This window comes from Geotrypetes seraphini, chromosome 1 (assembly GCF_902459505.1).
Source record: "Geotrypetes seraphini chromosome 1, aGeoSer1.1, whole genome shotgun sequence".
NCBI classification, from domain to species: domain Eukaryota; kingdom Metazoa; phylum Chordata; class Amphibia; order Gymnophiona; family Dermophiidae; genus Geotrypetes; species Geotrypetes seraphini.
In genome coordinates, this window is record NC_047084.1 from 348,906,142 (window position 1) to 348,932,992 (window position 26,851).

Genomic DNA, 26,851 nt, shown 5'->3' on the forward strand with positions numbered 1-26,851 from the left:
GTGAGGCATTTCGGTGCTGCAGAGGATCTCAGTCTTGGGACAGCTCTGGCTGCAGGAGAGTGCACTCTGAGATCGAGGGTCTGCTTTCATGGGGTAGACTGCTTTGCGATACGCCCACTTGGACAGCTGCACTAAAAGTTCGGGGGCTCAAGGACTGTTCCCTTGGGAACAAGGCTCGTCCCAGGTTTATCCACAGTGGGCTTGAGCAGGTTGAGTGACTCTATGGCGGATTTTCCAGGGTCGGTGGCCGACTGCTTTCCTCCCCCTTTTTTGCATATTTGTGATCCGTTGGGGTTTGAGGTCTCCAGTCGGTTCATTGAGCCCAAGAGACAGAAAACACAAGTAGTTTGGATTCCAGGCTTGTTGAGGCAGAGATTCTCTTTGTAAGCTGTTTGCAGTTCTCAGCACACAGCACAGTGGGCTTGAGCAGGTTGAGTGACTCTATGGCGGATTTTCCAGGGTCGGTGGCCGACTGCTTTCCTCCCCCTTTTTTGCATATTTGTGATCCGTTGGGGTTTGAGGTCTCCAGTCGGTTCATTGAGCCCAAGAGACAGAAAACACAAATAGTTTGGATTCCAGGCTTGTTGAGGCAGAGGTTCTCTTTGTAAGTTGTTTGCAGTTCTCAGCACACAGCATTGGCACAGTGAATAACAGGCTGACAGACTGGCAAACAAAATTGAAGAGGGGGGGGTGTTAAAATAAATTTGGGGGGGATTCTGGGGTTAGAGTTAAGTTCTCCCATCTCTAATATCCTAAAATCACTAACTATTCCCACGAGCCGTTTTTGGCGTTAAAATCACTGCTGCAGTAGCCATCTTGGATTTCCCGATTTGAAAAGAAAAGCCTCTCTCTGCCTCAAAACACTTCGATTTTGCTTAAAAACAGGTGTGATGGACTCTTTGGGCCAGGATATCTTGGATTCATGCCAAGTTTGTGGTGGATGACCATTTGAGAATCGTACATGTTCCACGTGCATGCAACACTTGAGAGGAGGGGCGGAAGCCTCTGGCTTAGCCTCCTCTGGTCCCTCAGGAGGTGTTAATGGCCAGTTGGGCCTAGGGCCTGGCAAAATGTCCAGATTTGAACTGGGGAGCAGCAAATGTGCATCCCTGGTGAAGCACAGCTTTGATGCAGCCGTGAAACCCCATAAAGGAGCTTGAGTGTCTGCAGGGGGACATCTGGATGTCCTGGTCAGGGGTATCTCCCTGAATTCATCAGTATGGTGGCCAGGGGATTCCTCTTCTGAGGCAACCTTGAGTAAATTACAATATGGGACATATAATTTTTGAGAAAATTCTGGATGATCTTATGGCCAGTGTGCAGGATTGCAAACTGAAGTCTTTACCAGACAGCAGACCTCAAGCCCCTAGAGCAGGGCTGCCCAATTCCTGTCCTCAGTCCAAATGCTGTTTTGATGGGTAGAGACCCATCTTCTGGCACTCTAGGCAGTGCATGTGGCAGGAACAGACAATGTGTAAGCAGATTTCCTCAGCTAGAAGAATCTGGATCCCGGGGAGTGGTCACTGTCTCAGGAAGGCTTCACCTGCATTGTGTATCAGTGGGGATGCCTCAATTTCAATTTGATGGCATTGACAGCCAACAAGCAGGCAGTTTGATTCTTCAGTTAAAGTCACAAGCCAGGAAGCGAAGGCCTGGATGACCTGGTGCAACCCTAGCCGGAGGTGGCAAGGCCATCTTTATGCCTTCCCTCCCTGGCCCATGATAGGCCGACTTTTGTGCAGGATTGTGACGCACCATCGGCTGGTGATTTTAGTAACACTGGACTGGCTGAAGCAATATTGGCGTGCAGGCCTGGTCCGTCTGCAAAGGATCAAAATCTCAAACTTCCCTGTAGTCCCTCGCTGTTTATGCAAAGCCCAGTTGCCCTGCAGGTTCCAGAATGCTTGGGTCTTATGGTATGGCTTTTGAGCACACAGTGCTAGTTCATAAAGGCTATTTGGATGGAGTGGTCTTCACCCTTATAAGATGTAGTAAGGTGTATATAGCAACATATGCGAAAGCCTGGAAGTTCTTCCAAACTTGGTGTGCTCAGAGGAGTGAGGATCCAAGCTCGACACCGATCTCCATGGTACTCGCCTTCCTGTGGAAGGTCTGGAAAAAGGCCTAGCGGTTGGCTCCCTGAAAGTTCAGATTGCGGAGCTGTCCTGTTTGGGCCTAGGATTAATAAGAGCACCATAGCCACACATCCGTTTTTGAAGGGTGCATTATGCCTCCATCCTCTGGTACAACAGTTTTTTCCCATGTGGAATCTTAATCTGGTCCTCCAGGCGCTGGCAGGAGTGCTCTATGAACCTTTGGAGCTGTCTTCCCTGATGGACCTCACCATCAAGACAGTGTTTTTGTTAGTGATTACCTCCACCTGACGATTGTTAGAACTTCAGGCTTTGTCCTGCAGAGATCCATTTCTCAGAATTTTGGATTCATGCATGGCCATATTCACAGTCCCATCCTTCTGAAAGTGATTTCCAGCTTTCACATCAGTCAGTAAGTCTGCTTACCTGTTTCACTCCTTTGCGGCTGAGAGAGTGATCAGGTAGTGAAATTGTTGCATGTGTGCAGACTCTTACTGCAGTTTCTAGAGGTTACAAATGAATTTCGTTTGTCGGATCATCTGCTCGTGTTAGCTGGGGCTGCCTGTAAAGGTCAACCAACCTCAAAAGTGTGTAATTAAACTCTGGAATTTGTTGCCGAAGAATGTGGTCAAATAAGTTAGTGGGGTTTAAAAAAGGTTTGGATAATTTCCTAAAACAGAAGTTCATTGGCTTGGGGAAATCCACTGCTTATTCCTAGGATAAGCAGCATAAAATCTGTTTTGCTTGGGATCTAACTAGATACTTGGGACCTAGGTTGGCCACTGTTGGAAATGAGATGCTGGGCTTGATGGAACTTTGGACTGTCCCAGAATAGCAATTCTTATCTTTTGTTCATTTCAAGATGGATCAGAAAACAAACAGGAGAAACTGCCTTCACAACGGTGAGAAGCAAGAAACAACAACGAAGGAGGGAATGTTGGTGCTGAATCCTATTTATTTGTAACAGACTCGACATGATCGTGTTTCGGCCATAAAAAGGCTTGCCTCAGGAGTCTTGCTTATCCAAACGTGATAGATAAAATGTACTGATTCATTTGCTAAAGTACTGCATAGAGTTGTCAAAAGAAACAGTCTCTGAAAATGACAGCGTGTGTAGCTGAACCATGTCCAGTTGAAAATGAAATAAATGGCCAATTAGGGACTTAGGCTCCTTCCTAAGGAATCCCTGATTGGCTCAGATACCTCAGGCTGCTCCCAAGGAAGGAGCATGAGGCATCTAAGCCAATCAGGGCACTGGGCCCCTTCCCGTGCATCACATGATGCACTGAGGAGGGTCCTAAGCCCAATGGTGTAGCAGGCCTGGCAGAGGAGCAGGAGGTCCTCCTGCTCCCAATGCAAGTTATGGACAATGGGGAGGGGGCATCCATCCTGCCATTTCAGTGCGAGGGGGGGGCATGTCGGGTGGCAGGAGGGAGTAGGCATCCCTCCTGCCAGTTTTTTTCGAGAAAGTGGGTGGGCCAGTGGGAGTTGTGGCAGGAGGGAGTGGGCATCCTTCATGCCGGTTTTTTCGGGGAGAGCAGGCAGGCCGGGAAACGGGGAGGGGGACATGTCGAGTGGCAGGAGGGAGTGGGCATCCCTCCTGCCGGTTTTTTTTTGGGGGGGAAAGTGGATGGGCCAGTGGGAGTCATGGCAGGAGGGAGTGGGCAGACTTCCTGCCGTTTTTTTCGGGGGGAGCGGGCGGGCAGGGAAAAGGTTGCTCGGGGAGGGGGCGTGCGAGTGTCGGCTTTTTTTAAATGGGACAGATGATGCGTGTTTAAGTCGTGCAGAACATCTGAAAAAGCAGAAGCCCTGACAGTAGTGACAGGAGGCTGCTTCTCCTGCCACTACTGTCAGGGCTCTTCACCGATTCAGTCGCTCACTGAGCGATTTTGTTGGTGAGTTTACATGCAAATGATTTGCACCTCTGTGCATATCATTTGCACGCAAACTTGATAGTGAATCAATCGCTGTTTGAAAATCAGCCAGAGAATCAGCCAACAGCGATTGAGTCGCTATTTTTCGTGAATCTGGGTTAGGGCTTTTCATCTTGGAAAAGAGACTGCTAATGGGAGAGATGATTGAAGTCTACAAAATCCTGAGTGGAGTAGAATGGGTACAAGTGGGTTGCTTTTTCACTTTGTCAAAAATTACAAAGACTAGATGAAGACACTCGATGAAGTTACAGGGAAATACTTTTAAAACCAATAGGAGGAAATATTTTTTCACTCAGAGAATAGTTAAGCTCTGGAACGCTTTTCCAGAGGTTGCAAGAGTGGATAGTGTAGCTGGTTTTAAGAATGGTTTGGACAATTTCCTGGAGGAAAAGTCCATAATCTGTTATTAAGAAAGACATAGGGGAAGCCACTGCTTGCCCTGGATCGGCACTAGGGAGCCTGAGAATGGGCTACTGGGCTTGATGAACCATTGGTCTGACCCAGTAAGGCTATTCTTATGTTCTTATGACTAGCCACATGTACAGGAATGGAGTGTCTTATCTAATAGAAAAAAGATTATCAAGTTAAGAACCTAATCTTTTCATACACGTCAGTTCTTGAACGCTTCAAATTGGCAGGTTCTCAGGATATCCACAATATTTAATTTTATTTTGGTTGTCTTGAAGAGCAAATCTGTTAGCAGCATTGCAGGACATATCTCTCAAATGCTGTTCAAGGCACATTATTGCCTCTATTGCCAGGTTTTTACTTATATTGTGAATACAAACTATACATTTATTTAAAACAAAATATTTTCTATTAAGAATAATTTTTTTAAATGTGAAAAGCTTGTGTGTGATATGTATTTAAATGAGATACTATAGAACAATGAACCATAAACAAATTTAGTTTATTCATAATTGAGCAAACTATTTAAAACAAGGCAGTTGTGAAAATTCATTCTTGTCCTTCTGATGTCTTGGTATTCTAAGCAAGCGGTCCTCAACCTTTTTTCGCATCAGAGACCGCTTTCATGCAAGACATTTGGGATGCACGTGCATAATATATAATCTAATCATTACATATATAATGTAAACGTAATTATTACATTTTATATTATTTCTATTATTACATTGTATTATATTAATATAACTCATCATAATGTAATAATAATAACTTTATTCTTGTATACCGCATTACCATGGAAGTTCTATGCGGTTAACAGATGAAGAGACTGTACATTTACAACAAAGTTACAATTTTGTTTATGTTATATTTACAGTTTTAGACGATACATATTCGGTCAAGTTACCTTTACATTCTAGACAATAAATATACGGTGAAGTTATTTTGGCAGCTAGGTTATATGTTCGGAGTGGTTACATTTGCTATAAGCTCGGTACTGCAGCGTTATAGATATCGGTGTTACATGAGGCGGTAAGGGTCTAGGGGAGGGGTCAGAAGAGGAGGGAGGGGGGAGGAGGAGGGAGGATAAATCAGAGGAATTTGTCAAAAAGGTAGGTTTTAGTTAACTTTCTGAATGTTTGATAGTGGGGGGGAATTGGAGATGAGAGTAGAGAGGCATTTGTTCCATTTGCCCGCTTGGAATGCTAGTGATCGGTCTAGGAATTTTTTTTAGAGGCGGCCCTTCAGGGAGGGGAAGGAAAACAGATAGGTATTTCGAGTACGAGAGGGGCCAGTAATTTCAAGGTGCTCAGATAGGTAGATTGGTGAAAAGCCTGCTAGGGTTTTGAAGCAGAGGCAAGCGAATTTAAAGGTGATTCTTGCCTCTACCGGCAGCCAGTGGAGTTTGGCGTAATAGGGGCTAACGTGGTCGTATTTTTTGAGGCCGAAGATGAGGCGGACGGCGGCATTTTGTACTATTCTTAGACGTTTGGTGTTTTTATAGGCTCCTAGGTATATGATATTACAGTAGTCCAATATGCTTAAGATTAAAGTAGTCCAATATGCTTAAGATTAATTATTGGACCAGTAAGCGGAAGGAGAGGTGGTCAAAGTGGTATTTGATGGTGCGAAGTTTCCAGAGGGTGCAGAAGCATTTTTTGACCTGGGCACTGGTATGGTCTTCGAAGGTTAAGCATCTATCTAGGATGATTCCGAGTATTTTTATGGAGGGGTTGATAGGATAATCTAGGCCGTTCAGTTTCATGGAGGTGTTTGTTATTTTATGGTTAGGGCTAGCAAGGAAGATTTTGGTTTTTTCAGAGTTCAATTTTAATTTAAATTGTGAGGTCCATAGTTCTAACTTGGTGAGGATGGAGGATGTGAGTTGTTCCGTTTGTTGGGTGAGTGAAGTTAGGGGGATGATGATGGTGATGTCATCGGCGTAAATGAATGATTTAAGGTTTAAGTCGGCTAGTGTCCATGCAAGAGGTGCCAAGTAGATGTTAAAGAGGGAGGGGGATAGTGAGGAACCTTGTGGGACTCCGCAGGAATTACGCCATTGATGGGAGAAGGTTCCATTGCTGTGGACCTGATAGGTACGGCTAGTTAGAAAGCATGAGAACCAGTGTAGCACTTGGCCGGAAATGCCGATGGAGTCCAGGCAGCGGAGCATGATCGAAAGCGCTGCTTAGGTCGAATTGGAGTACTAGGGCGCTTTTGCCCAGTGAGAATAATTGGAGGAGGTAATTGGTTAGGGCGGCTAAGACCGTTTCGGTGCTGTGGTTTGAGCGGAAGCCGGATTGGGAATCGTGAAGGATGTTGAACTTTTCTAGGTAGTTCATGAGGTCATGGTTAATGAGGCCTTCCATGAGTTTTTGGAAGAGTGGTATGTTGGCGATGGGTCTATAGTTGGTGGTGGAGGAGATGGATTCTTTGTTGTTTTTGAGGCGGGGGGATACGAGAATGTGGCCAGGTTCAGTCGGGAAGAGACCAGTGGACAGGCATAGTGAGACCCAATTGAAGAGTTCGGTTTTGAATTGGGGGGGGGGGGCGGATTTAATAATGGTGGGTGGGCAGTTGTCTAATAGAATGTAGAATCGTTGGGAGCCCTGAGCATGCTTCCCTACAACTAGACCCATCCCTGTGCCCAACAGTTCTTCTTTCTTCATTTCCCTATGTGTACCATCTCTTTCCCTCTCTCAACCATGCACAATAATTCTCCCTTTCTATTCCCTCCCCATCAGCATCTCTTTCTTTTACGCCCTCCATTCTTCCATCCTATGTACCAAGTTCATGATCCCCTACCTCCCTCTGTTCTATTCCCCAAGTTCCTGTTCTCTCCCTCCTTCCTTCTTTCCATCCTTTATCTGAAGTTTGTTCGCCTCCCTTCCTTCTGTGTCCCAACGTGCCTTCTCTCTCTCATGTCCCAACATGCCCCTCTTTGTCCTTCCCCTCCCTCTGTTCTCTGTCCGAAGTTCATGCTTCCCACGGGTTTCACCTGTTCTGGCCGGCTCCCTCCTCCCAGCCGCACTTCTCTTCACAAAGCCATGGCCACGGTTCCTACATGCGGCTCGCGGTTCGCCCGGAAGCCTAGAGGGAAGGTTTCCGGGTCTGCCATGGGCAGTGTGTAGGAGCCGCTGCTCTTGGCTTTGTGAAGAGAAGTGCAACTGGGAGGAGGGAGCTGGTTAGAACATGGGGGACTGCCTGTAATATAAATAAACATTTCTGTGCAGCCCGCTACTGGTCCATGGCCCATGCTTGGGGACCCCTGTTCTAAGGTATTGGTGAGTTGTTTTGTAACTGAGCTTTGCAGTTGAATTGCCTAACTATTGAGAGGTACCTGGAATGATGGCTACTTTTGAAGTGTCAGAGTGGTATGCAAGTTTTACAGATCTGCAGCCCTTATCTAATTTGGGCTGTGCTGTTGAAATGCTGACTAAATTGTCAGAACTGTGGTAGAGCAAATATGTGGTATGATTGGCACTCAAAAGCTTTGTTCTAATATTAATGTAGTGTCAAGCAATACAACGTCAGATGGTCCAACAGCAGTTGATTATGCAGTCCATGTACCAGCAGCAGCAGCAGCAGCAGCATCCGCATCCTTCACAGTTTCCAGCTATGGTAAGCACATAATGAATGAGATGTTGAATTTTGCTTAGAACCACAGTGAGTGAGCAAAACATTTCTTTGTCATGGAAGGTTTATGGTTATGTTTTAGTCACTTATGATCTGCCTAAAATCAAGATGGATTACAGTAAACATACAAAATTAAAATTAAAAACTGAAAGCAAAGACAGCATTCGTAATAAAAGTACAAAGCAGTTTTTAAAATATAATCTAGTATTAACACATCCATTGCACCCCCCCATGTCAGGTGAAAATTCAAATTTATTCACTACTGTACATAGTCTATTCAAAAAGCCTCATCAACCCTTGCCATCTTAGCTTCAAGTTCAGAAAAGTTATTACTGATGGTTTATCTGAGTGTACATTGGTTATCACCAAAATACAAGATTGTGTGACATCCTATGTGCTCAGAGAGGTTTGGGTGGGTCCTCCTAAAGATTTGTTAAATACCGTATATACACTAATATAAACCGGGATTTTTGGGTTTATATTCGGGTCAATGCCCCTTCCCAGAATTTTTTAAGGCTGCCCCCGCCAAGCTCTCCCCCCCCTCCTCCTCCCTGCCTTATCATACCTCTGCCGCTCCCTGGTGGAAGAGCAGCGGGTCCTCTGCCGATCGCTGGTGGAGGTGCAGCGGGCAGGAGCAAGCTTTCCAAACTCTTGCCCCTCTGCTAATTCACAGGAGCCAGTAAGGAAGCCACTCAGCACCGAGAAGCAGCACCAAATCACGCTGCTGCTCATGCCGCTCAGATGAAGAAATTGGATAATGCAGCTGGTTAGCAGCAGGGCAGGAGTTCAGAATGCTTGCTCCTGCCTGCTGCACCTCCACCAGGGATTGGCAGAGGTATGAAGATAGGGCAGGGAAGGGGGGACAGAGAGCAGAGCCTGGGAGGTAGAGTGCAGAGTCTGACAGGGGAAGGAAGGAAGGGTGCTGGGTGCAGAGCCTAACAGGGGATGGGAGAATGGAAGGATGCTGGGCGCAGAGCCCGACGGGAGGGGAGGATGGAAGGGTGCTGGGCGCAGAGCCTGACAGGGAAGGGGAGGAAGGAAGGGTGCTGGCATAGAGCCTGATAGGGGAGGAAGGAAGGATGCTGGGTGCAGTCCCTGACAGGAGAGGGAGGGAAGGGTGCTGGGTGCAGAGCTTGTCAGGGAGAGGGCTGGGTGCAGAGCCTGACAGGGCAGAACACTTCAATATTAAGCTGCCCGACTTATATTCGAGTCAACCATTTTTTTTTTATTTTTTTATTTTTCCTCCTTTGAGGGGGGGGTCTCAACTTATATTCAAATATGTACAGTAAATGTTTAGAGACAGAAGAGGTTCCATTGGATTGGGGAATAGTGACGGGTCCCTTTTCACAAAATTGGTGATCAAAGAGAAGTGAGAAACTACTGGTTGTTGAGCCTCACTTTGGGTATTAGAAAAGTAATGGAATGTTGCTGAAGAAAGGATAGTGAATTTGCTAGAATCCAATGGGTTACAAGGTCTACGGCAACTTGGTTTTACTAAAGAAAAATCATGTCAAACAAATCTGATTGAATTATTTGACTGGGTGACTAGACAACTAGATTGAGGCTGTGCTCTAGGTGTAATTTATGTAAATTTCAGCAAAACCTTTCATCATTGACAAAGAATTCTGTTTTCAAGGTTTTTAAAATATACTGCTATATATTGATGATTTAAAGCTAGATTGTGAAGTTATTTAAACTTGTGGCAAAAATGTCTAGTCTTTATTGATTGGCTCATCATTATCACCCAAATTTCTATTCTTGGTTTATATTTGAGTCAATCATTTCCTTCCCCTGTTTATTTGGGGGGTTTTTTGGGGGGAAGGGGGGTGCTTCACTTTTATTTGGATGGACGTATATTCAATTATATACAATAGTAATTGGCTGCAAAAAGAGATAGTTGTAGTATGTGGCTTAATTGTTTGGAATGTGTGGGAGGAGGGGAGATGAGTGCAAATATGGAATGAATACAGTTAAACTAGTTGCCTTTTAATATATGAGGCTTAAATTCCCCCTACCTCCTCCCATCCCCCAAATCACCAATTGTTCAAAGAGCTCCGCCCGGTGCCGCTCAAGCAGGAGGGCTCTGCCTCTGCTCTCTTAGAGCCCCTGCTTCCCTCCAGCCCACTGGGACAGCAGAAAAAGCTTCCTGCCTTCGCAGGATTTTTCGGGCTGACTCTGCCCGTACCAGCGTCGGATTAACCAGCGTTGGATTTTTCTTCAGCCCTTTGAGGGCCGCCGAAAGTCTCACCCCAGCGACTTTTTCAAGGCAGAGGAAGGAGGAAGCTTTCCTCCATCTTGTCCCTCCTTCCTCCGCCCGGTGCTGCTCAAGAAGGAGGGCTCTGCCTCTGCTCTCTTAGAGCCCCTGTTTCCCTCCAGCCCACCGGGACTGCAGAAAAAGCTTCCTGCCTTCGCAGGATTGCTCAGGCTGACTCTACCTGTTCCAGGGTCAGACTCTACCTTAGCGTCTGATCGTTCTTCAGCCCTGGGCTGCCGAAAGTTTCCCCCTCAACAATTTCCCACGGCAGAGGAAGGAGGAAACTCCCCTCCATCCTGCTCTCTCCTTCCTCCGAAGGATTGTTTGAATTACCCCCCGGGACCTGATGCTATACTTGACCTTGTTTCTGTTTCTTACACGACTCTATCCAGCTGCTAAGTGCATTCAATGTTCAGGACCAAGTTCAATGCTAAGTTTTCTTCTTTACCCATATGTTAAGTTCCCCTGGCTATGCTAAATGTGTCAAGTCCTCTCTCTACCCAGTCGCTTAGATCCCTCCCGACCCTGATCCCTCTCGAAACCACCAGATATCAGTTGAGCATAGCCCTAAGTCTCACCTTGAGCAGATGCCCTACCCAGGTCCCCCCACAAAACAGTGTATATACTAAAGCGATCCCACCACTAAGGATCGGACCCTGCATTAGCCTTTTCCTGTTCAGATGCCAAGTTGCCTAGTTCTTCCCTGTTCAAGCTCTCCCTAAAATAAAAAAAAATTAAAATTAAAAAAAAACCCACAAACCCCCCCAACCCCAAAGCTCCCCATCTCTCACCATGAAGCCCCCCTCTTGGCTCTTCCTCCTTCTACTTTACTCTTCTCTCAACTCCACTCTCTGCTTAATACCCCCTTCTCCCAACCTCCTGGATTCCGCGAATTTCAATAATATCTGCCCTGGCCTCAAAATCCCCACTCTGATTCGCACCAGATCTCATCCCTCCAAAAAAAACCCTCGTAGAATCAACCACGCCTCTTTAAAGTCGGTTCCCCCTGCCAATCTCCCCAACCTCGCCTCCGACTCTCTCACCCCATTTCCAACACTTTATTGCAACGCCAGATCCACTTGCAACAAGATTCAAATTCTGAAGAATCTACTCGAGGATTCTGACCCCGGATTCCTATGCATCACGGAATCATGGATTACAAAAGATGACCTTTTTACACAAAACGAACTCTGCTCCCACGGCTACCAAGGCCTCTTCTCACTCAGAACCAACCGTAAAGGAGGCGGCCTGGCATTTCTCTACAAATCTTTCTTCGATGTCCAGCTCCTCAAAGGGCAGCCACACCTCACTAGAATATATGCTAGCCTCTGTCAATGATGAACTCCACCCTCACCCACTGGGCATCCTGCTTCTTTATCGCCCACCTACCCCTTGGAACAAATCCTCCGATCTCATCCTTGAGACCATAACAAATGCCTTCCTCAAATTTCAAAGACTATTGATCATTGGGGATATCAATCTCCACCTAAATGACATCACCAGCAAGGATACGGTTGAGTTTATTAGCTTCCTCACCTCCCTTGGCTTCCCCCCCCGCTCCATCCCCAACCCATGAAAAGGGCCACACACTAGACTTCATTAGTTTCCTCGACCTTACCGCTTACAAAACTTCAGCTGATAACATCCGCTGGGATCATGTCCCCTGGTCCGACCACTTCTTAGGGGCTTTCTGTCTCCCCATCTTCATTTCGCACCTTGGGGCTCCACCCCGCAGTTCCAATTCCATTATCTACGGCAAAAAAATTACGAGCGATCTGTTCTGGTCTAAATTTCTCAACCTATTCTCCTCCGCTCCTAAGCCTGCAGACTCAGAAGCTAATTGGCATAACTGGGTTGCTCTCTCTGAGTCCACCTACCACTCCCTCGCCCCTCTCTCCACTAAATCCATCTCTTACCCCCGCAAGGCCCCTTGATACCTCTCATATCACAGAGAACTAAAGCAAAAATGTTGAGCCCTGGAGTGCATCTGGAAAAAAAATCTAAATCCCCTATAGATAGACAGTCCTGGAGAGTCAATATTAAGCTGTACAATACAGTTTTAAAAAAGCTAGGAAGAACTTCTACGGTGAAAAAATCTCCAGATCCAACAACCAGAGCAGTACACTATTTAATATCTGGCACTCCTTAACCTCCAAAAAAGACCCCACCTCGCTCCCCTCCTCTCCCTCAGCCGATGTTCTGGCAAAATTCTTCCACGAAAAGGACTCTACCCTGAGATGCTCCTTCCCATCTTCAGTCTCCTACAACTCCCTAATACCCACCGACTCCAATTCTACCCAAACGGTCTCCAATCCTATCCCAGCTGACAGATCCTGGACTACCTTTGAGCACGTATCTGAATCCCTGGTTTTCAAACTCTGCCTCAAACTGAAATCCTGCAACTGTTCCTTGGACCCATTCCCCTCCTACCTATATGAGAAAATTCTGGATTTGCCATCTCTGCTATTACCAAACTCATAAACTCCGCCCTACATTCGGGCCTTTTTTCCCCAGAAATGGATCATATTGCCTTGACCCCTCTACTGAAAAAATCTGCCCTGACCCTTCCACGCCATCCAGCTATCCCCCAATAGCAAATATTCCTCTCTTAATCAAGATGCTAGATTCTATCATATCTACCCAACTCTCATCATACTTAGAGAGATTCTCTATTCTTCTTCCTTACCAATATGGCTTTCGTCCCAACTTCAGCACCGAATCCCTATTGACCTCCTTGATCTCAAAGGTTCAACAACTTCATTCTCAAAATAAGTTTGCCGTTCTCCTACAATTCGACCTTTCCGCTGCTTTCGACGTTGTCCATCATGACATTCTCGTTTACCAACTCTCTGAGATAGGTATTAACTCCACAGTCCTTGACTGGTTCTCAAAATTCCTACGCTGTCAACATGAATGGCACCTCATCTTCCCCCTGGAAACCGATATGTGGAGTCCCGCAAGGTTCACCTCTATCTCCCATCCTTTTCAACATTTATATGACCTTCCTAAAACTCCTCCACCTATCCCCCCTTGAAACAATTTACACTTATGCTGACGACATCCTCATCCTCCTCGAGACTGATTCGAACTTCACCAACCTTTCTGAGAACATAGCCTCCTGTATAATGAACCTCCAATCCTGGGCCCGTAATGTTCAAATGAAACTAAATGAGTCCAAAACAAGACTCCTTTGGCTTGGTCCTAAACTTAACCAACTACCCTACTCCTTCTCTCTGCCCTCTGGCTCCACTCTGCAGCTTGAGTTCTCAAGCAGTGTTCTAGGCATCATTATTGATTTTACATTGTCCTTCAACGACCATCTCAACTCCTTGGTAAAAAAATGCTTTTTCAGCCTTCACATGCTGAGGAAAATTAGATCCTGTTTCCATCAAAATCACTTTACCGTCCTTGTCCAATCCATCATCCTTTCCAGATTGGACTATTGCAACTCTATTTACTTAAGCCTAACTAAGAAAAACCTTCATAGACTCCAGCGGATTCAGATTGCTGTGGCCAAGCTGATTTTCGCAAAAACTAAATTTGACCACGTCTCTCCGCTTCTGTCCAAGCTTCACTGGCTACCGATAATCGCCAGGGTCCACTTCAAATGCGCCTGTCTAGCTTTCAAAATCCTACATGGGATCCTCCCTCCATGTATCCCTTTTTCTTGGAACTCCTCATACCCTAATACCACCAGATCCTCCCACAAATTAAAACTATCCCTCCCCTCATTAAGAGGCATCTCCCATAAAGGAAAACAAGGGACCTCCCTTCCCTTCCGAATCACTGAGCTCTGGACAACCTTTCCTCCCCTCTTTGGAACCTGAGTTCCCTCCAACTTTTCCGCAAACATCTGAAGACCTGGCTATTCTCAAAAATCGGATACATTTTCCATCTCTGGCATTCTAAGCCCTCAAAAAACTCTTCATACTTGGTCCTCTAACCCTTCACTGTAGTTCCTTTCAATCCCATCTCCTGTAAATCTCTACCTTTCATTGTAGTTCCTTTCTATCCCATCTCCTGTAAACCGTGCCGAGCTCTACAAATGTGGAGATGATGCGGTATACAAACATAAGGTTTAGTTTAGTTTAGCTGGAGCACAGGGATGGGGTTTGTATAGAAAACATATCTACTGTGAAGGGGATGAGTACTTAAAGGGTATTCCTCAGTTTTACTGGTGTCTAATACTTCAACAAAAAATATGAATGGGATGGGAATTCAGAACATAAAATTTGCCATACTGAGCCAGACCAAAGGTCCATCAAGCCCAGTAAGTATCCTGTTTCCAACAGTGGCCAATCCAGGTCACAAGTAGCTGGCAAGATCCCAGAAAAATAAAACAGATTTTATGCTGCTTTATCCTAGAAATAAGCAGTGAATTTTCCCAAATCATGATGGATTTATGAGACTGAAAGAAGCTATGAATCACTATGTGGAGATTGATGAGGAAAAAAGCAAACATACTAAAAATACTTCTGTGTTCACAGAAGAAAATCCTGGAGGACTGCAATTGGCTGGCAAAATTACACATGAGAATGGAGTGGATAACTTGCCGTTCACGGAAGAAGGTGTTTATGAACAACTTGAAAAATTGAAGGTGGATAAAGCCATGGAACCGGACGGGATCCATCCCAGTATATTGAGGGAGCTCAGAGGTTCTAGCGGGTCCATTTTAAAGATTTGTTTAATAAATCCCCGGAGACAGGGGAGGTTCTGTGGGACTGGAGAAGAGTGGATATGGTTCCTCTTCAGAAAAGTGGTCACTGAAATGAAGCAGGAAACTACATGCCTGTAAGCCTCACTTCGGTTATTAGAAAAATAATGGAAGCGTTGCTGAAGGAGAGGATAGAATCTAATGGGTTACAAGATCAAGACACCATGGCTTTATTAAAGGTAAATCATGCCAAATTAATCTGATATAATTCTTTGATTGGGTGACAAAGGAATTAGATCAATGAAGTGCACTAGATACAATTTACTTAGATTTCAACAAAGCCTTTGACACTTGACCAACTGAAATTAAGATCTAAAGTGGTAAACTGGATCAGAAATGGTCAGAAGGTGATAGTTAATGGAATTTAGAGGAGGGAAGGGTGAGAATTGAGTGCCTCAAGGATCAGTGCTGGGGTCAATTCTGTTCGATATGTTTGTGAGCGATATTGTCGAAGGGTTAGAAGATGAACATAAGTAGTGCCTCTGCTGGGTCAGACCAGGGGTCCATCATGCCCAGCAGTTTGCTCATGCGGCGGCCCACCAGGTCCAGGACCTGTATAGTAACCCTCTATCTATACCCTTCTATCCCCTTTTCCTTCAGGAAATTGTCCAATCCCTTCTTGAACTCCAATACAGTACCCTGTCCTTTCACGCCATCTGGAAGCGCATTCCAGGTGTCCACCACCCGTTGGGTGAAGAAGAACTTCCTAAAATTGCCTTTTAGCGGATGAAACCAAGATTTGTAACAGAGTGGACATCTCAGAGAGTGGAAAACATGAAAAAAGGATCTGCAAAAAGTTGGAAGAATGGTCTAATGTCTGGCAATTGAAATTCAGTGCAGAGTGATGCATTTGGTGAGTAGAAATCTAAAGGAGATGTATGTGCTGGGAGGCAAGAGACTGATATGCACAGATAGGTAGAGGGACATTGTAGTGATAGCGTCTGAGGATCTGAAGGCAATTAAACAGTGTGACAAGGCGATGGCTGTAGCCAGAAGGATGCTACGCTATATAGAGAGAGGCATAACCAGAAGAAGAAAGGTGTTGATTCCCTTGTACAAGTCATTGTTGAGGCCCCACTTGGAGTGTTGTGTTCAGTTTTGGAGGCCATAATCTGGCTAAGAATGTAAAAATCTTGAAGCAGTCAAAAGGAAGGCAACAAAAATGGTATGCAGTTTGCGCCAAAAGACCCATGGGAAAACTGGAAAACTTGAATATGCTTACTATAGAGAAGAGGAGGGGAGATATGATAGGCATTTAAATACTTGAAAGGTAGTTATATATAAACAGAGAAAGGAAATAGTAAAACTAGACTACATGAATGGAGGTTGTGGGGCAGAAGACTTAAGAAAAATGTTGTGAAATTTTCTTTTCACAGAGAGGGTGGTTGATGCTGGCATGTCCTCCCAAGGGAAATGGTAGAGACTAAAATGGTGACAGAATTCAAAACTACATGGGATGAACACAGGATTTCTAATAAGAAACAGGGTGAAACTGAAAGAAGCCAAGAGAGATACATTTGGCGAAGGCACAGGCGGAAGAACAAATGGCTAAAAATGTAAAACAGGGAGATAAAAATTTTTTCAGATATATTAGTGAAAGGAGGAAGATAAAAAATGGAATTGCTAGGCTAAAAGATGCTGGGAACAAATATGTGGAGAGTGATGAGGAGAAAGCAAATGTGCTAAACAAATACTTCTGTTCTGTGTTCACAGAAGAAAATCCTGGAGAAGGACCGAGATTGTCTGGCAAAATTACACGAGAAAATGGAGTAGATTCTGCGCCGTTCACGGAGGAGGGTGTTTATGAGCAACTTGAAAAACTGAAGGTGGACAAAGCGATGGGACCAGACGGGATCCATCCCAGGATACTAAGGGAGCTCAGAGAGGTTCTGGCGAGTCCTATTAAAGACTTGTTCAACAAATCTCTGGAGACGGGAGTGATTCCTGGGGATTGGAGGAGAGCGGATGTGGTCCCTATTCATAAAAGTGGTCACAGGGATGAAGCAGGAAACTACAGGCCGGTGAGCCTCACTTCAGTTGTTGGAAAAATAATGGAAGTGTTGCTGAAAGAAAGGATAGTGTATTTCCTTGAATCTAATGGGTTACAGGATCCGAGGCAACATGGCTTTACAAAAGGTAAATCGTGCCAAACGAACCTGATTGAATTTTTTGATTGGGTAACCAGAGAGCTGGATCGAGGACATATGCTAGATGTAATTTACTTGGATTTCAGCAAAGCCTTTGATACAGTTCCTCATAGGAGGCTGTTCAACAAACTTGAAGGGCTGAAGTTAGGACCCAAAGTGGTGAACTGGGTCAGAAACTGGCTGTCGGACAGACGCTAGAGGGTGGTGGTTAATGGAAGTCGCTCGAAGGAAGGAAAGGTGACTAGTGGAGTCCCTCAGGGTTCGGTGCTGGGGCCAATCCTGTTCAATATGTATGTAAGTGACATTGCTGAAGGGTTAGAAGGAAAAGTGTGCCTTTTTGCAGATGATACCAAGATTTGTAACAGAGTAGACACCGAAGAGGGAGTGGAGAATATGAAAAAGGATCTGCAAAAGTTAGAGGAATGGTCTAATGCCTGGCAACTAAAATTCAATGCAAAGAAATGCAGAGTAATGCATTTGGGGATTAATAATAGGAAGGAACCGTATATGCTGGGAGGAGAGAAGCTGATATGCACGGACGGGGAGAGGGACCTTGGGGTGATAGTGTCCGAAGATCTAAAGGCGAAAAAACAGTGTGACAAGGCAGTGGCTGCTGCCAGAAGGATTCTGGGCTGTATAAAGAGAGGTGTAGTCAGTAGAAGGAAGAAGGTGTTGATGCCCCTGTACAGGTCATTGGTGAGGCCCCACTTGGAGTATTGTGTTCAGTTTTGGAGACCGTATCTGGCGAAAGACGTAAGAAGACTTGAGGCGGTCCAGAGGAGGGCGACGAAAATGATAGGAGGCTTGCGCCAGAAGACGTATGAGGAGAGACTGGAAGCCCTGAATGTATACCCTAGCGGAAAGGAGAGACAGGGGAGATATGATTCAGACGTTCAAATACTTAAAGGGTATTAACGTAGAACAAAATCTTTTCCAGAGAAAGGAAAATGGTAAAACCAGAGGACATAATTTGAGGTTGAGGAGTGGTAGATTCAGGGGCAATGTTAGGAAATTCTACTTTACGGAGAGGGTGGTGGATGCCTGGAATGCGCTCCCGAGAGAGGTGGTGGAGAGTAAAACTGTGACTGAGTTCAAAGAAGCGTGGGATGAACACAGAAGATTTAGAATCAGAAAATAATATTAAATATTGAACTAAGGCCAGTTACTGGGCAGACTTGCACGGTCTGTGTATGGCCGTTTGGTGGAGGATGGGCAGGGGAGGGCTTCAATGGCTGGGGAGGGTGTAGATAGGCTGGAGTAGGTTTTAAAAGAGATTTTGGCAGTTGGAACCCAAGCATAGTACCGGGTAAAGCTTTGGATTCTTGCCCAGAAATAGCTAAGAAAAAAAAAAAAAATTTAAATTGAATCAGGTTGGGCAGACTGGATGGACCATTCGGGTCTTTATCTGCCGTCATCTACTATGTTACTATAAGAAAATGAATGATATAAAAATTTACGCTTAAATGGTTGCATGTGTGTTTCATGTGTCAAGTGGTGCTTAGAGAGTAACTCTAGCTGTAAAGAACTAAGGCCAGAACTGGGCAGACTTGCATGGTTTGTATTCCATATATGGCAGTTTGGTGTAGGATGGAGTACAGGAGGCTTCGGGAATGTAGATATATTAGCAAAAAGTGCCATAAATTGTGGACAGTCATACTCCATTCTAAGCTTACTCGACTACTGTAACATCATTTATCTGGGGTCTTTCAAAAAAAACATTCAAAGACTCAGAATCATCCAAAATTCGGCAATCCGACTTATCTTTGGGCTAAAAAAATGGGAACACATAATTCCCTACTACCAAAAACTCCACTGGCTGCCCTTGGAAGCAAGAGTGCAGTTCAAGTTTGCCTGTCTCTGTTTCAAATCCATTCTTGATTCGGCCCCCATATACTTGCTTCCCCATTTTATCTTAGATTGTTCATCCAGACCCACACGCAGAGTTCATCTGTTTAACCATCCAACACTAAAGGCCTGCCGTTACAAAAGATACCTGAACAGAACACATGCCTTCCAAGCAGGTCAACTAAATGATTGGCTGAGCAATATTATCTCGCGCTCCTCATCCTACCTAAATTTCAGAAAATTATTAAAAACAAACCTGTTTAACCGATTTGTAACCTAAGACCTCGTATGCCTGACCTTGTTTCCCAAGATCTCTTATGCCTTACCTCTGTATCCTGCTCACCTATATATATATATTGTACCTGTATCCTGCTCACCTATATAAATTGTATCTATACTCGCTGATTGTACCTATATTCGCTAATTGTCCAGCCCTTCTTTGTTGTAAACCGCCTCGAACTACTACGGCTTTGGCGGTATATAAGAATAAATTATTATTATTATTATTAAATCAGCATTCTTTACATGAAGCAATGGCTGTAATGAAAGGGTAGACTTTAAAAATCTGACACTAGGTAGAGTTTATTATACTGTAGGGTAATCTGAGAAGATTGAACGGCCAGAACTCCCCTCCCCCATGCCTTCCCTCATTGATTCTGCAGGGAATGATAATAGTGTCGGACCTGGAGATACGCCCAAAAATGAGTTCGGGGAATATCCCATTTCTTCTGAATCTGGAACCCCAGAAGTAGACCACAAACTTATGCTCTTCTGTTCCAGGCTTTACACTCTGGAATCACATGCCTTCTTCAACTGGTGAGGCAAGTTTCTTTATACTTTCCCTCCAATTCCTCTAGTCGGGAAGACTCTACTCAAACTTTGCCAAGAATAAACCACCATGATTCTCTTAGCACATCGGTGGCCAAACCAACCGTGGTTCCCTCTCCTCCTACAACTCAGTGTATAGGAACCCATCACACTTCAAATCTTTCCAACATTGCTGACACAACAAAGGTTCTATGCTCCTTCCCAATCTGCGTTTATTAGCACTCACTGCATGGTATCTCTCTCCCACCGAGTAGATACTTTTTTACTGTCTGCACCAGTGTTAGCCATCACTGAAGCATCTAGAAAACCTTCCACACAGTCCTGCTATCATTTCAAGTGGACTCACGTTACAATCTTGTATAATCTCCACTTGCTAGATCCGACAACTTTTCCTCTCCCATCGGTCTTCGGCCATCTCCTACATCTTTTCAATTCTGTTTCAAAACTACTTCAATCAGAGTTAATCTCAGTGCAATGAGTGCTTTTCATTCACCACTGGACAAAAAAACCATTATCTGTGCATCCTTTGGTTTCCAGATTCATGAAGGGCCTTTACCAAACAAAACCACCTCTCAATCCTCCTGCTGTTCCCCGAGACCTTAATGTTGTAATTTCTATTCTGATGAAGCCTTCATTTGAGCCACTCTCATCTTCATCTCTCAAACATTTCATTTCGAAGATAGTCTTCCTTATAGCTATTACATCCGAATCCTGAGTTAGTGAAATTCATGCACTCATTTCAGATCCACCCTATACAATTTTGCACACATCCAAAATTCTTCCTGAAGGTCATAATGGAGTTTCATCTGAATCAATGTGGCGCAGTATTCGAACCTACAGCTTCAGCACCCTGGGGTTGTGGGTTCAAACCCCGCACTTCTCTTTGTGATCCTGGGCAAGTCACTTAATCCTCCATAGCCCCAGGTACATTAGATAGATTGTGAGCCCACCGGGACAGATAGGGAAAACTTGAGTACCTGATTGTAAAACCGCTTAGATAACCTTGATAGGTGGTATATAAAATCCTAATAAAACTTGAAAATGTAAAAACTTCTACATGTCTTCTTTCCAAGATCACATTCTCCACTGGTGAGGCAGCATTCCACACAGTAGACTGTAAATGTGATTTTATTACTTGGATTGGACCAAATCTAGTAGGACTACCACTCAACTGTACTTGTTATTTGATCCTAAAAACTTGGAGCTCCTTTTACCAAGAGAACCATCTCCACATGGCTGGCAAACTGTATATATCTTTTACCTATGCTCGGGCTGAGCTGACAATTGAAGGCTGTGTCACTGTGCATAAAGTTTGAGCAATAACAACTTCAGTAGCTTATCTATATTCTACTCCTATTGAGGACATCTGTAAAGCAGCCACCTAGTTCTCAATTCAAACCTTCACATCCCATTACTGTTTGGAGAATCATTCCAGGCAGGAGGGTCGGGTCAGCCAAGCAGTTGTACAAAATTGATTCTCTACCTAAATGCTAACTTCCCTCCAAGCCTTTTGGTTTTGCCAGACTCATTGCCGTTGTCAATAACTCTCTTCTTAGATGCATGATTTTGGCAGCTTGGGAGTCCCACATGTGAGAATATAATGCCTGCTTGTCCTCAGAGACAGCATAGTTTTTTACCTGTAGCATGTGTTTTCAAAGGACAGCAGGCATTATATTCTCAAAACTCTCTCACCTCCCCTAGTTGACTTCTTAGCTAACTTAACTGAATTGCAGGCTCTGCAAGCCAACATCTGGCTGGAATGGCAGTCGTAAAGTTGTTTTTTTGTTTTTTTTTTTTAAATGATGATACACTTTTTGACTGTGATGGGTTCCATGGATGACTTGACCCACATGTGAAAATATATGCTTGCTATCCTCAGAGAATACTTGCTACAGGTGAGTAAACTTTATTGTCTAGAGCAGGGGTGTCCAACCTTTTGGCTTCCCTGGGCCACATTGGCCAAAAAAAATGTTTCTTGGGCTGCACAAACGTGCAAACGCTGCAGCAAGACAGAGGAGGGAGCCGGCAAGACGGTAAACAAATAGGGGCAGCAGAGGAAAAAACTGCATTGCCCTCGACCGGGGCCACACAAAATACTTCACTGGGCCGCAGGTTGGACACCCCTGGTCTAGAGCTTCAGCTCCTGATGGGGCTACTCTTGTAGACTGGCTGTTATGGAAAGACTTTTGGCTAACTCTTGTGTTATTGCCATCACACTCCATCTTCTGGAGATGGAGTTGCACTGTAGCCCAGTTGATCAATATGTACATGCTAATTATGTTTCAGGGCTAATTTTCTAATAGTCTGGGATAATAGCAGTGCAACAGTTCCTAATGTTAGTATGTTTACAGGTAGGCACACTCTTGGGACAAGGATTGATCTCATACTTTTTTTATACAATTACACCTTCACTAAATCTTTGGAGAGTTATCTTGATTCTATCATATCTTGGAAAACAGATTCTGAACTAGTAAAGCCCTTGCAAGGCATTTCTAGCTCTGTACTTTTTGCTTATTTTTTTATTTATCCAAAATTTCTGTTCTGTACAACCTACGTTTTCAGTGGATTACTTGAATTTTTAAAATTATTTTTGGCTTTTACTTTGGAGTAACACTTAAGCAACTTATTTTGAGGACACTTTATCTGTTAGAAATTTCTTCTTTTGTCAGATCCTTTCAGCAGCTCTTATTTGTATGATAATGCAGTAAATTCACGTACTGCAAGTGATTGAGTGGAAAGAAGTTTTAATAATCTTATACCTTAAACTTATGTTACAAAATTGACAGTCTTTTTATATGCATGTGTTCCAGAGACTTGAATTTTTTTAAGATACAAAGCAAAACATATTATTTCTACTTTGGATATTAAATCTGCATTGCATTGATGGTGATGGTCCTTCACAGGTGCAGCAATATCATCAAGCTCTTGTACAGCAGCAGCAGCAGCTCCTTGCACAGTCCCCACAGCCACAGCAGTATCTTACCTCTCCTCAGGAATTCTCACCAGCCTTACTTTCTTACAGTGGATCAATGTCAGACTACAGTGCAAATAGGCAAGTAGCTATTTTTACTTCTGCAGTTGCTGAAGAAAAAAACCCTTAGGTCAAAACAGTTGATAAAGAATACTACTTTAGTAGTATACATTCTGTAGGTTTATATATTCAAATGGTATCCCAAAATTATAGGAGCAACACTCAGTTGGCATACTGAGAGTTACTCTTCATCAATTGTACAAAAATATTACCATCAAAATGTGTTGACATGTAGTATGAACTTAGCCATTCTTTGCCTTGTAATTGCCAGTATCATTGGCCCACCTTACAAATATCTTAAACCAGTAGTATTTAGTGCTGAAAAATAGTTAACCTTAGTTGTTAATTGGATTAGGCCTTTTCATATATTTATCACATTGTTGCTTTGAGCCTCTTAATACTGTTGATATATATGGCTTTTAACAATTTTTACATCATATGTAATAGATTTTTACAAAAGAGAATTTCATTATGATGTATGGAAAGTGATCTGTAATAAATAAATGAAATAAGTCAACAGATTAGAATATATACTAAAGTAATGGTAATATTTACTGTAAAGACTACATTGGAAAGAGTATCTTGTTTATCTGAACAAGATCATTGTCCATCAATTGGTGGGCCATGATTCATTGATCAAGGACTACGTTAAAGATAGACTGCATCTATATCTAGCAAGTCTCTAGATTTTACCCAGCATCAGTAGCAGAGCTTCTTTGGCAGAGCTAGTTTGGCAGGGCTATGGCAGTTCCCATTACAACTAGTACTACTACTATTAAACTTATCTGGTTGCTCTGGCAACTGAGCAGTATAGAAGAATCTACACTTTTCCTTCCGTATTTGCGGTTTCGATTATTTGCGGTTTTCAGTATGCTGGCTCCTCCTCCCCCAATTCCGTCACTGAAATTGCTGATTCACAACTTACAAAGAAAATCACTGATTCAAAATTGCACAGAGAATATCACTGATTACCAACGATTATATAGTATAGAGAAAATCGCTGATTCCCAGCACTGCTCAGAGGAAATCGCTGATTCCCTGCACTGCACAGAGAAAATCGCTGATCCCCACATACTGAAGATCCACTTCCACTCCCTGAGGAGGGACCTGGTGCTCACTTATCCTCTTTTTCTCCTCCTCCTGCACTGCATGCAGTACATGTACTGGAAGATGAGGAGGAAGACACCTACTGAGTAAAGAGATAATTACTGTACAATACTCTATACAGTACAGTACTGGTTCACTCATGTTTAATGTACAGCAAAGCATTGTTATTCAAAAGTTGCAATAAATGTTTTCAACTTAAACCGCAAATCTCGTATTTTTTGTTATTCGCAATTTCTCCTTATTCACTATGGGGCTCATAATTGAAAGATAAAAACATCCAAAAACCGGCCTACGTCGGCACTTGGACAAACATTTCTCAAAAACGTCCAAGCGCTGATAATAAAACCGGGTTTTGGACGTATTTCTAAACGATCTAGGCCTTCATAGTGCCGCTCAACGTCCAAAGCTAAATGGGGCGTTTCGGGAGGCATGTCGAAGGCGGGAGTTGGGCGGGACATGAGCCGGCTTAGACTTAGTCGTACAGCATGTATAACCGAAAGTTTAACAACAGAGCCTAGACAGAACTTGGACGTTGTGACTTAGACCATGGTCTAAGTCACATACACCCACCTAAACTCACCACTGCAAACACATAACACAGATCCCCACACATTACCCCAGTGATCACCAACCCCCCCACCCCCATAAAAATTATATTCACAACTTTAATTTCAGCCTCCAGACCATCTTTACCTGGCCGCCTGGCATAGGAAAGCCTAGTCATCCAGCCCAGAGGCAGCTTAAGTCAAAATGGGGGTGGGTTAGGGACCCATAGAGAGGAGGACCCATGCCCATAAGCCCCTGTAATCACTGCATTGATACTTAAATATGTGCACTCCCCTATACACCCCCAAAACCCTTTTTTACTGGCATATAAGTGGCTCCTGCAGCCATAATGGTTATTGAGGTGGTAGATAAGTGGGTCTAGGGGATTCTGGAGGTGGTTTGGGGGGCTCACCATCACCTATAAGGGAGCTGTAGTGAGGAGAAGCCATGACACCCTTTTTGTGAAGTTCACAGCAGTGCCCTGTAAGGTACCCCACTGTTTAGGTGGCATGTCTGGGTGTGCAGTCCATCACTTTACAGACCCCTCCATGTCCAACAGGGCTTGTTCTAGGCGTTTTGGACTTGGACGGAAAGTTGGACGGAAATGTGGTATAAAGATGGACGATTTAGCGGCTTGGACGATCAGATCGGCAGGACGTATAATTAGACGATTTTCAAAAGTCAAAAAAGTTGGACGTATCTTTCGAAAATGTGTCTTAGGCTCTTTTTAACTTTGGACAACTTGTGAGATGGACGTAAACAGACTTAGACGTCCTTTTCGATTATACCCCTCCACGGTTTTAATAAAAAGCCGTGAATAACATGAAAAGTTATTTGCGGTTTTTCAGTATTCGCGCTCTTGATATTCCCCTATCACTGCGAATACGGAGGGAGAAGTGCATTCCATTGAGTATCACTTGGCTGCATGAAGATGGAACTTGTTTTGTAGTGATGGTAATTATTTTGAATACTTCTAGGTTTCTGGTGGATGAATCTTGTAAAGCAATATTATTTAGCAACTGAACTTCAGCCTCTCTTTTTCTATGGCTGTTTTCTTGGCAAATGAGCTTTTTGAGAAAGTGAATATTGATTATCTCTTGGTTACCAGTGGTGAGACTTATTTCCAACATAACTCAACTTTTATGGTCTGGATGCTCTTTTTGGGCAGATATTTAGGCAAGCCCGCCCCCTCTCCAGTGCAGCATCCATCTAAATTATCCTCTTTCTTCATCAAGTACTGCTGTTGATCCAAAGCCCTGCACCCCTCTCCAGTATAAATTCAGACAGAACTACCCTTTCTCCAGCGAGTCCTTCTAGAATGAGTGCAATTCATGTGCTATGGGGTCGAAGAAGGGATTATGCTATAGTTAAACTTTGTTACAACAACCATCGCTTTCTCTCTTATATTCAACTTGCCCACTCTAACACAATTAACTCTTTCTCATGCTTTCATCAGCAAATAGATCTTCTAAACACTAGAGCAATAAGTTCTTCGAATACCATCTTCATGGTCTAACCCTGGATCGGACTCTCAGTTGCCTTTGACTGAGAATCTCCTTCTTGTATCCAGGTTTATCTCCCCAAAGCAAATTTGTTCACCAGGCTTTTGGGTCAGTCAGAAGAATTGACGTCCAGGTTACCTGCTTCCTAAGGCAGAGAATCTCCCTATAAGCTGTTTCAGCTCTCTTTGCAGTGTCTTCCTATTCAGCACATCACAGTGAGTACAGGCTGACAGCCTGAATCAGCGATTTTGGAGGGATCTTAAAAAGGGTGTTTTGGGTGATTTCTCTGCATGCCCTACCCCTCCTCCACCCCAAAAATTACCGTTTTTGAGGGCTCCCTGTGTTTCTCCCAGGCTATTTTAATGAAAATTGGCACCTACGGTGGCCATCTCGTATTTTTCCTCATTTTGTTTTAAAGTTATTTTTAGCACTTGCAAGATTCATTTTTGCAAGAAAATCATTCAAATGGACTCCCCAGAGCAGGATGTGATAGATTCATGCCTTATTTACGGTGGATGGCTATTGGGTGTGCTGCCGTGTTCCACGTGCGCTGTGACCCACAAGGGAGACAAGACTTAACCGGACCCAGTGCCTTCGACCTTTGAAGGGGGTCTTCCCACTATTTCTGCCTTGGAGCACACAAATATAGCATCGGGGGCCCCTGGGAATGCGCAGGCAACACTATGGTGAAATGCAAGGGTGTTTCGGGAGATGAACCTTGCAATTTCCTGCTGGAAAAGGGAATAGAAGGGTATAAATAGAGGATTACTGCTCAGGTCTGTACCTATTGTGCCGCCGCGTGAACGGAC

The 26,851-nt window shown here is 44.1% G+C and overlaps 1 protein-coding gene across 5 annotated transcripts in view; it reads left to right on the forward strand.

Annotated features, from left to right (window-relative positions):
- Positions 1-26,851, forward strand: part of BMP2K (BMP2 inducible kinase) — a 284,761-nt gene that overhangs the window by 180,376 nt on the left and 77,534 nt on the right. For all 5 annotated transcript variants that reach the window (XM_033963569.1, XM_033963540.1, XM_033963550.1 and 2 more), the window contains exons 12-13: positions 7,946-8,053; positions 22,760-22,908. In XM_033963569.1, coding sequence (XP_033819460.1) covers positions 7,946-8,053; positions 22,760-22,908 — 257 coding nt within the window. The remainder of the gene's footprint in view (positions 1-7,945; positions 8,054-22,759; positions 22,909-26,851) is intronic.